Source organism: Hordeum vulgare, chromosome 6H (genome assembly GCF_904849725.1).
Source record: "Hordeum vulgare subsp. vulgare chromosome 6H, MorexV3_pseudomolecules_assembly, whole genome shotgun sequence".
NCBI classification, from domain to species: domain Eukaryota; kingdom Viridiplantae; phylum Streptophyta; class Magnoliopsida; order Poales; family Poaceae; genus Hordeum; species Hordeum vulgare.
Window position 1 is genome coordinate 552,059,239 of NC_058523.1, and position 11,530 is coordinate 552,070,768.

General features: G+C 46.1%; 1 protein-coding gene across 1 annotated transcript; it reads right to left on the reverse strand.

Moving 5' to 3' along the window:
• Window positions 1-9,386: 9,386 nt before the first annotated feature.
• Window positions 9,387-10,215, reverse strand: LOC123406020 (protein DMP3-like). Its single transcript, XM_045099518.1, has one exon. The coding sequence runs from the start codon at window positions 10,189-10,191 to the stop codon at window positions 9,511-9,513; it is 681 nt and encodes a 226-aa protein (XP_044955453.1). The 5' UTR covers window positions 10,192-10,215; the 3' UTR covers window positions 9,387-9,510.
• Between the last annotated feature and the right edge of the window lie 1,315 nt (window positions 10,216-11,530).

Sequence of the window (11,530 nt, forward strand, 5' to 3'; positions counted from 1 at the left end):
CAGTACTTCGCCATAAGCGATACAAGACCTTTGCAAACCTTCTTAGTCAACTTGAAGCAAGACATACTATACGTCGGGATCGCTTGGGCAACTGTTTTTAGTCTCACCTCACGGCCTGCACAAGAAAGCATCCGTTCAACACCACCTTGCAACTTCGTGCGAACTCGCTCTCGGATATGATCGAAGGTACCACTGGTGATTCGACCAACCACCGTTGGGAGGCCAAGATACCTTTCGCTAAAGGCTTCCACCCCAATATTGAGACAAAGTTTAACTTGCTGGCGAGTCGTATCAAGAGTATTTGGGCTGAAATAAATAGAGCTTTTGTCCTTGTTCACAGTCTGCCCAGAACACTTTTCATAGATCCCCAAAATCTCATTCAACCTGCATCCACTGGGTACCGATGCTTGCATAAAAATGAGACTATCATCCGCAAACAAACACTACGGGAATCAGGTAATTTGCCGTCTGTTAAGATCTTTGCCGTCGGCTTTTCTTCGTGGATGACGGCAAAGAGCACTTTTGCCGTCAGTTGCCGTCAGCTGCTGACGGCAAAGAATGACTGCCGGCGTAAACATATTTTGCCGTCTATAATAAAAATTGCAGACGGCAAAATTATTTTGCCGTCTGTAAAAATAAGCGGATGACGGCAAAGACATAGTTTGCCGCCTGTAATAGAAAGTGATGACGGCAAAGAAGAAGCACAACACACGGATCAATCACGCGGATCGATGACGTGGCAAGATCTGAGACACACCAACCTACCCCATCCCACCACGCACGGACGTGAGTGAAAAAATATTTTGCCGTCTGTAAAAATAACTGGATGACGGCAAAGACGTATTTTGCCGTCTGTAAAAATAACTAGATAACTAGATGATGACAAAGAGTTAACGCCGTCCGGGTGGTTCTGTTAGGTTTCTTTGCTCTCTGCCTCATAATAGATGACGGCAAACCGTTTTCATTAACGGCAAATTTTTTGCCGTCTACCCGAAAAAATGCTGACGGCAAAATTACCCTTTGCGGGCACATGGTCTGACGACATTTTTTGCCGTCATGGGCTGACGGCAAAATTTTTGCCGTCTGTAATTCTCTCTTTGCCGTCTGTAATTCTCTCTTTGCCGTCCTTAGCGTCCTGACGGCAAAATGCCCGATTCCTGTAGTGAAAAGGTGATTAATCCAGGGAGACTGATAGCTAACCCTGATTCCCCGATCCACTTGTGCCCCTCCATAAAAGTTCAGTAGAGAGGTGAAGCCTTCTGCACAAAGTAGAAAGAGATATGGTGACACGGGATCTCCTTGTCGTAGTCCACATGTGGGGGTGAAAAAAGGAAGAAGATCCCCATTAACTCATACTGAGAAGCGCACCGAGGAGACACACTTCATGATCAGCTCGACGAACTCCATATTAAACCCTAGACGGAGCATAGTGGCCTCCAGATAGTGCCACTCCACGCGATTTTATGCCTTCATCATGTCCAACTTGACAGCACACACCGCATTTTTCCCTTTCTTCCGACGCTTCATCGCATGCACACTCTCATATGCAATCAGCACGTTATCTGTAATAAGCCTACCAGGGACAAAAGCACTTTGCTCCTCCCCTATAACTTCATTCAAGCATACCCGCAAACGGTTAGAAATAGCCTTTGCCCCAATTTTATACAGAACTGGGCAAAGAGAGATAGGACGAAACTGAGTAATCCGCTGAGGAAACGGTACTTTTGGGATCAGCGTGATCGAAGTATCATTCATACCTTCAGGGAGGTCTCCCCCATTCAGAAAATCCAGTAGAGCTGGCACAATATCAATCTTTAAAAGTTGCCAATGCCTTTGGAAGAACCCCGCGGTGAAACCATCAACCCCTGGTGCTTTGGAAGGCGCCATTTTGAAAAGAGCAAACGAAATTTCCTGTTCTGTGTAGGGTTTTGTCAGCGCCTCATTCATGTCCCCTGTGACTTTGACAGGAACCGAATCCAGCAACTCATCCATCCGGTAGTGTCCACGCGATGTATATAGTTGCCGATAAAACGAGTCGATCTCCTCCTGAATCTCAATGGGTTGTGAGCATCTCGATCCGTCCGCTTTCAACAAGCTTTCTATCCTGTTAATTCTCCGTCTCTGGGATGCCTGGGCTTGAAAGTAACCCGTATTCCGATCACCATCGCGCAACCACAACACCCGTGACCTTTGACGCATCCAAATTTCCTCCCGCTTCAAAGCCGTTTTAAGCTGGGCTCAGAGATCCTTCTCCTCCGCTGACGGACCCCTCCTCATAGAACGTAAACGGAGACGGTTCAACCGATCCCGTAGTTTCCTTATCTTTTTAGAGAGACAACCAAACTCCTTGGCTCCCCATGACGAAAGATCCTTTTGGAGCACTGACAAGGCGTCCGTAACGTTTTGCAACCTTTGCCCTTCCTGTCCGCACCTCCACTTTGCTAGAATGAGGTGATCATAGTCCGTATGAGTCTGCCAGACATCCTCGTAACGAAAAGATCGAGCTCTCCCCACTCCCTGATCAACATTGTCTCTCATTTTAATCATCACAAAACAATGATCTGATTCCACGGCCCCCACGTGTTTGACCGAGATAGAAGTAAAAAGGTTTAACAAAGCTAGATTGCCAACACCACGATCCAACCTCGCCTTGACATTTGCTATCCCTTCTTGAGCATTATCCCATGTGTAAGCCATCCCGGACCACCCCAAATCTTGGAGTCCACAGTCATCCAAAACCTCACGAAAAGCCCGCATCTGTCGCTCAGAGCGTTGCGATCGTGAAAAATGCTCTGAAGCATACATTGTTTCATTAAAATCGCCAATGCACAACCAGCTATCATGCTGAACTGCATGCAATGTTCTCATCAAATTCCACGTAATATGCCGATCCTCCACACGGGGAGCACCATAAATCCCAGTGAGACGCCAGCTTCTGCCAGCATCACTTTTTCGCCGCACCATCACATCAATGTGGCCGGCACTAAAAGTCATCAGATCAACATCGAATTCGGCCTTCCAGAACAGACCAATCCCTCCACTAAGACCCAAACTGCTGACGGCAAAACAACTTGCAAAACCCAGCTGGTTCTGCAATCGCTCCACTCTTGACGCCGCAATTTTCGTCTCCATAACGAACAGGAGACCGGGGACTTCCTGCTTCACAACATTGCGAAGCTCACAAACTGCCCCAGGGTTCCCAAGCCCTCGGCAGTTCCAACTTAAGCAACTCATTGGGCCGGGCAGGGCTGACCAGCAGCCGTTGCCGAAGATTCCGAAGACGGAGGCGTAGGCCTCTTCTTCTTGGTGTCTCTCTCCAAGTTCTCCATAGCCCCCCCTTCTTCCTCCACATCAGCAGGTTGCTCTAGGGGTAGCTCATCTGTCTCACAAACCATAGCATCTCCATGCTCAGTAAGAGCCAGCAAAGGTTTAACAACCGGTTTATAGATGTGTGTAGCTTGGGGAACTCCCTTGCGCTTCTGTTGAGCTGGTGCTTTCACTGGGGAAGAGACCTCCACCCCTTCCTTCTGCTTAGTACTCGACGCCCTTGACTCTCTGGCACTGTTTTGATTGCTAGGTTTAGGCTGATGTTCTCCAGAGCTTGTCCTCCTGCGATCCTCCCCTGCCCGCAAGCTTGGTTTGAACGGCAATTCACCCTTCTCATCCCTGGTCCCAGGCGAGGGGCAGAAAGGATCGGCATGACCCAATCTACCACACGAAAAGCAAAAGTGTGGGATATGCTCATACTCAATATCATGCTTATCTGTACTTTTCCTCTTGGCTGATTCGATCAAGATCCATCTACGTAGCGGTTTCCTTACATCAACTGACACTCGAGCACGTAGGAAGCCCCCTACTGGATCAATCTGCACCATCGTAGCCGTTTTATCGATTTGTCGCGCGATCGCCAACCCCCACTTGTTGTTGCGAAGATTATAGGGTAGATTTACAACCCGCACCCATACTGGCAAAGTCTCAAACACCAACTCCGATGGCTGCATATGCTCCTCAAGATTCTGCAATATCACCGCATGCTTGTTGATGTGCCACGGAGAGCCGTCCCACACACGGTCGCGATCTCTCTTAGACTCAAACTCCGCTGCGAAAGTATTTTCTCCCAGAGATCGGAAGAGTAGACCTCTAGGGTTTCCCCAAGCTGGGCGCAGGGCACTCTGAATCGTTTGAATATGAAGGAGATTGCGACACAGAACCCTGCCCGCGAGTAACCACTTCGGCTGCGATCCCTCTTCAGAGTCGTCTATGACTAGCGGCGTTGCCTCCTCCTCCGAGATATCCAGCTTTCCCAGTGCCTCCTCCATCGTCGCCCGAGCCGAGCGCGGGGAGAGATCACCACTCCCTTGCCGACCCTTGTTCGCGGACGATGAAGCCATCGTTGGTAGCTTCCAAGCCAATCACCCCGCCGATGGGATCGCGGGCGCCGTAAAGTCCACCTAAACCTAATCGCAAGAGGGGTTTTAGGGTTTAGAGGAAAAACTGCTGTGAGCACGATTCATAACTGAGGGTAAAACTAAGCTCAGAGACACCACTAAGGATAAAAAGTATCCATAAAAACAGATGAATATTGACTGGTTGAATTAAAATAAATGTATATTATATTTAAAAACAAAACCTCGTACGTAAAGCAACTTGGCGCAGCCAGTCGTGCCAGTTAGACATGCATGAGCATGACAAGAGAGGGACGTATACATTGGCACGTCAAAGAAAGCGATCTCTCACAATACAAGCGGCTGATCGATCGACGAGGCATCGATATCTTCTATCTATTCAAGGTCGCCGGAGAAGGGATGAAACATTCAAGGTCCATATGCATATGCATGGACCAAGGACGAATTAAATTAATGATAAAGAAATCAGCTGCATGCATGAGGCTCGAAGTATATATGGTCGCAGCCGGCATGTACGTACGTGGACAGCTCTGCATGATACGGACTTCAACGTATAATAGCCAACTTGGATAAAAGCAATCCGCAACGAGCATAGTATTGATAGAGTCGCAGCTTCGTTCTCACGGCTGCTAGAATGACGACGGCCGGACATCGACCGTTTTTTTTAATCCTTCCTCGAGTCACACAAGTCTGTGCGGACTGCATACTATATTGCTAGCTGTGTCGTATACGTAGATACAACTCTTTCATTGGTTCATATATACAATCCCATTTTATTGTTGTATGGAAAATGGTATCGACCAGCCTTTATGAGAATATATCAATTCGGCTGGTGGTGGATGGTATTTTAGCCGGTATCATGTATTTAGGAATAGCAACCACACTGATGTGACAGATAATTAAAAAAAAGTTAAGATAACATAGATAGATACTATATCATATTTTTATTTTCATTTTTTACGAGGTAGATAGCGTATCATGTTAAATGTTATATTACTTTGGGTTATATATGACAATAAATACGATTATATATGATACTCCCTTCATCCTAAAATAATGGCTTAACTTTATATTAGCTCTAGTATAAAATTATACAAAGCTTAAGATATTTATTTTGGAACGAAGAAAATATTATTTCAGAATACTATGCACTATAAATCCAATGGCAATAAAACTGCGGCTAGCTCATAGCATACGTGCATCCGTACATGATACATGGACGTACCTCTACAAGTACTGGATCTTGAACAAGGAAAAATCTATATTTATGTGAAGTTGGAGAAAAACAATCATCACGGCTGCTAGAATAGAATGGCAGCCGGACACCGATGATTTATTATCCTCTCGGGGTCAGACGAATCTCCCGGTGGATTACGTGATGTATGTCTAGTTTAAGCCAACCAGATACCAACGTGAGTAGTTTGCACTTTGCGGCCATCACGTTCATTGGCTATGGAAGTCTTCTTCCAAGAGTGTTTTCAGACGATCTTCTTCTTTCAAGAGGTTTTCTTTAGTCTAAATACACTCCATTTTATTGCTCAAATAACAAGTTCATGGAAATACAACTTAGATCTGGAGTATTATGGAGCTACGCATGATCGTCCTAAAGAAAGTCCTAGAGTGTGATCAACGACATTGTATGATTCTTGCACAAGGATTTGGAATAATCCGTGATTTCTGTACCAAGGAATTAAAGGAACTTGTTTGACTTTCAAGGCAGTGTCATGGCGCAATTTGGAGCAGCCAGCAGCCTTGCATCTACTGGAGTCATATATATTCGGGCAACATGAGTGAGACCTTGCACCGATTTAACGGAGTCATGTTCGAAAAAATTCAAGTCTCCCCTTACGATAAACTTCTCAGTCTTTGTTTTTACATCCGGCATGAGCGGTAAGCTGTGTCAAATCCATATTTCACTTTTTTTTTTAGAAAATGAGGAAGACCCTCGACCTCTGCATCTGAGGATGCATGCAGCCATTTTATTAATTATTTATAAAGACCTTATAAAGTAATACATCAGTAAGACTGAAGCCACCTTCTAGGCAACATATGTCGCTACTTCTATATAGTTGATGAAGGGATGTTGATAGTCTGGACCTAATACCAAACAGACTTCGCAGCCAAACCTAATATCTAAGCGAGGCGACGCACACTCAGAGGTCGCCGCCGCCAACTGCCACCAATCCATCTTCAGAACTGTAATGACGCATCCACCTTGCCCGGTCTAGCTGCCGTTGACGCCACCACGATGCCAGACAGCGTCGCCCTCCTGCGCGAGTCGATCTTCGCACATCAGACGCCTAATCACCAGGGCGCCACACCATCGAGATCCGTCACCTTTAATGTGTAGGATGAAGCACCGCTCCACCAAAGAAAACATCCACTGGTCCCCCGAACCCGCGCACACCTCCAAGAATGACGCCCCCAAGGGGGAAACGACACAAGCGCGCCGCCGTCTTCTGATCTATCGATCTAGGGTTTCCCCCGGAGGTAGCAGATAGTGGTCTAGAACTTCTCCTCGGTGATGCCTTCAAGAAGGGAACGACGCCGTAGAGCGTCGCCATCGCCGGCCTTGGCATCTAGCCAAGAGCAGGTTTTCACCCAGATCTGTTGGAGAACTCCATCTAGCTTTTTGTGCATGGGTCGCCACCTTCTCTTCTGGAGACTAGATCAAAGGATCCGGTCGCCGCCGCCTGAACGGCCGCAACACCAGCACGGTGCCAAAGCAGCCCGACACTGACTGGACTGCGAGTGGGAAGACGGAGACTGCAAAGGTGACGCCTTCAAGAAGGTAACAACGCGGAGGTGCCGTCGTGACCCGCCACGACCGAAGTCGGATCACGGATTTCATCGGGAGCCGCCCGTCCCCACTCCATGCACAGCCAGCTGGCCAACCACCTCCAACGAAGAAGAAGGACACCACCACCAAGCCTAGGGCCGGCGCCCCAGACATCCCCGTGTTGCAGATCAAGTCCATGAGCAGTGCAGAGCTGACGGCGATTGAGATTGGTAGCACACCGAATCAGCCCGACTGAGTCAAGGCCAGATCCGTCGCTACTGGTGCCGTCCTCCTACGCCGCCGCCGCACCAAGCCATGTCGCCGCCGATCTGCGCCATCGCCGTCGATCTAGCGAGAAAGGAGCGCCGCCTCCCAACCAGATTGAGATCCGAGGAGAAAACCGCCACCGCCGCCACGCCACAAGGGCTTTGCCCTGTGACGCCCCGGGCGACGGCGGCAGAGGGGCACATATGCATCGGATGAACAGTAAAAAAAAAATCTGAATAAAAACATTTTTTTTATAAATGATGCGTATTTCAAATGCGTGTAACTTTTAGTGGTAATATGACATTTCTGCAGGTGTAGGAAATAAACAACACCAATATCCTCAAATTGGAAGCATTAATTTTGTTCTATTGCCCAACCCTCCACAAATGTCATTTCATTACTCCCTCCGTCATGGTTTAGAAGACACGGTTAAATTTACGTGCATTTCCACAATGAACAAGGTTTAAGGCATGTTGCATTTACTCATAGCAGTTAAGTAGTACTTCGTTGTGTTATTTCTATATGCATGCGTAATGTGAATACTATTTTTTAGTCCATCTCACAGCCAATCAATAACTATTTAGATTCCAAAAAATTTCTAAATACGTCTTCTAAACCGTGATGGAGGTAGTACAAATTTTTGCATGCATGTTGAACACTCATCAATGTTTGTTGGCAAAAGAATTAGATGTTCTTAATTCTTTTAGTAAATTGTCGGATTTTACTGTTCACATCAGGTACATGTGAGCTGGTCCTCAGAGAGTGAATCTAGTACTTTTATTCAAGGTCGCCAGAGCAGAAAATCGATGAAAGATTCCACGTCGCAATGCATGCATGGACCGACGACGAAGTAAACGGAACGTGCGTGCGTACATGGACAATTCTGCAGCGTATATACGGAGTTGAAAAAAGTTACACACTAACATATTACAAGTTTACAACCAACTTAGAGAAAAGAATTCACAACAAGCCAAGTAGCTAGCTACCAGCTTCCTTCTCAATCATCGTTTTCTATCCTTCTCGATCGGAGTCAGAGGAATCTCGCCCCATTGCATGCTGCTGCTATCCCATGTGTACCTCTAGCTTAATGGATTTTACAAAATCTCAACTTAGACAAGTCGTGACTTAGGGAGGACGTTAAGATTTACTCCTAGTTAGTTAAGATGTTGTGAATTTCTTGTAACCAGTACATCTATAAATCCAGTTTTTCTTGGATCTCGTTCTCAATTCACATGCTGTTAACCGTTTTTTGTTATAATTGTTCTGGCGAGGCTGTTGCGGCCCATGGTAGCATACTAGAGGGTCTTCTTTCAATCAACCAGAGTTTGATGACACACTGCCCATGCCCGCATTGACAAGGCATCTGATAACGGCTAGGGTTGCCCAAAACAACAAATCCAACTATGGAAATTGCTACTGCCCTAATTAAGATGGATGGACTAATGTCCAATTTTAATGTTTCTAAATGTATAAATGCGGCCTCCCCGCTCTGCTTCGTACACCGCAAGTTTAGATTTGTGCACATAATATTTTGTAGTGTAATAGCTCGAATCCAATTTATTTAGGTGCTTATCCAATAAATTCAAGCGTGTATCGTAAACCTCAGGACTATTTTGTTTCATGCAAGTTTTATTAGCAATTGTAAAATGGATGGATATTCAGATAAGAAAGAAGTGTAAGTGTATGTGCCGCCAAATGGTAGACCTTTTGTTAAAAACTGGATTTAGTTCAAAAGGAATTTTACAAAATAATAACTTTGAACTTCAAGCAAACAAAGGGAATGGAGAGCTCTTATAAGCCTGGGAGGCTGGGACGCAGGGCACCTACATAATTGTGCACTTGCTTTGGACAGAAAATATTTCCTTGTTTACAAAAGAACCATGGCACACACACTGAACATGAATAATTAAAAAAGTTTGTGATTTTCTCCAACATGATACAATCAAGCAACTTAGCGGTGTCGTCAAATCCGATTGGGTACAAATTTCCTGAAGGATTCAATTCTTTTTCAATCAATTTCTGGCAAGTGGCAACTTCAAGTTATGGGAACATACTTAATTAATTTAAGGGATGGACGACCTTCTGGGGAGGAGCGGTGTCACTGAATCCAATGCCCTTCCTTTTTGTGGGCAAGATGATGAACACAAAACTGGAGAGAAACGCCATGCCCATGGGCAGATTCTTGAGGAGCTCCTCGGTGTTCCTGCCGGCGTCCTGAAAGAAACAATTCTGCAGCCCCACGTCGCTGAAAGCTACCGTGAGGAAAACCATCGCCGCGAAGAAGGCGTGCACGAAGTCAAGCGGCCGGAGGCGAAGCCTGCGAAACTGGTCGAGATCGTCCCACTCCTGCCTCTCCTCCTCGCTGGAGAAGTTGAAAACGTTGAAGCCGTGCAGTGTGGCGAAGCCATAGTATAGCTTTCCGTCGCGGCGACCGACGACGCTGTCGGTGAAGGAGAAGAAGAGGCACGAGACGGCGAGGACGATGACCAGCACCCCGGTGAGCCACTGGTTGGAGGTCTCACACTTGCCGTGGTTGGTGAAGGACGGCGACAACGCCTGGTAAGCCAGCACCGTGCCGGTCGGCAGGAGCTGAGCTAGGTTCGCGACGCTCGACATGACCGTGGCCGATGCAGGCCCCGTGCTAGGCGTTGGCGGTGCCGTGCTTGCGGTCGTTATCTCGCCGGTTGTCAGTGGGTGTATCTGGATCGTCGTGGACGGCGGAGATGAAGAAGATGCCATTGTAGGCGTACTCTTCTTGATATGTGTCCTACTTCGCAAAGGTGCAATGCTCCAAACAGATTTACAAGTTGCTGTTTATATAGGCACATATCGCTGAATATGATTCCAAAGTCCAAACTAGGTTTGTCGTGTTGATTAGTCTCGCTCGACATGCACGCATGAACGTGGACTTCAACTCACTATGTAGTTTTGACTTTTGATTACAGTTAGTGTAAGTTGTAATAGCTTATTCTAGCAAACTAGTATGACGTACATGAGTAGTTTGTAGCCAGTACGTTAATTTAACTGGTGATACATGCTATGTAAGTCTCCTTCCAGGAAGGTGAGGAAGGAGAACTATAGGTTTGTGCATGAGTACGTCATTTTATTCTCAGGCTACGTACTAAGAGCAACTCTAGCATAGTCATATTGTTCGTCTCCATAACTCGTACTAAGATACAAACAAGGAGTGGAAATGTATCGAAGACCGATTTAAAAAGAAGCTAAGTTGCTGGAAAGGCAAGCTTCTATCTTATGAAGGACGTTTAGTACTTGTTAATTCAGTATTAACCAGTATGCCGATGTTCCTCTTATCATTCTTCGAGTTACCTGAAGGGGTAAGGAAGAGGTTAGATTTATATCGGTCACGTTTCTTTTGGCAAAGTGATGAAGTGAAAACAAAGTATAGGCTTACTAAATGGGACATCATTTGGAGACCCAGAGATCAAGGGTGTTTAGGGGTGGAGAATTTAGAGGTTAAAAACAGATGCTTGCTAAGTAAATGGCTGTTTAGAATTTCGGTAGAAACCGAAGGCATGTGGGTGCAAATTCTAAGGAATAAGTTCTTGCAACATAAGTCCTTAGCTTAGGTGACCGTTAAACCGAATGATTCTCCATTCTGGAAAGGATTCATGAGGTGTAAGAACGTGTTTTTTAACCAGACTAGGTTTGTCATTGCTAATGGTTAATCAACTAGATTCTGGGAGGATACATGGTTAGGGGATGTGCCCCTAGCACTGAAATATCCGTAGCTATACAATATTGTCCAACGCACACAAGCGTCGGTTGCAGCAGTCTTGAGCAACACGCCTCTAAATATCCGGTTCCGTCGATCTTTGATCGGGGAAAGATGGACCAGATGGCTACACTTAGTTAGAAGGTTAATGCAAATCCAACTGCCGGATAGCCCCGACACTATTCATTGGAAGCTAACTAAGATGGATCCTTTTCGGTAAAATCTATGTACCTTCATCTTATTGATTCGGGATACATTCCAAGATCCAAGCATGTCTGGGAGGTCAAAGTTCCATTGAGGATAAAGATCTTTATGTGGTTCGTTCACAAAGGTGCTATCCTAATG

What these genes read in the sequence shown, in the direction of transcription:
- LOC123406020 (XM_045099518.1), bottom strand. Translation starts at nt 10,191, where the DNA reads ATGGCATCTTCTTCATCTCCGCCGTCCACGACGATCCAGATACACCCA.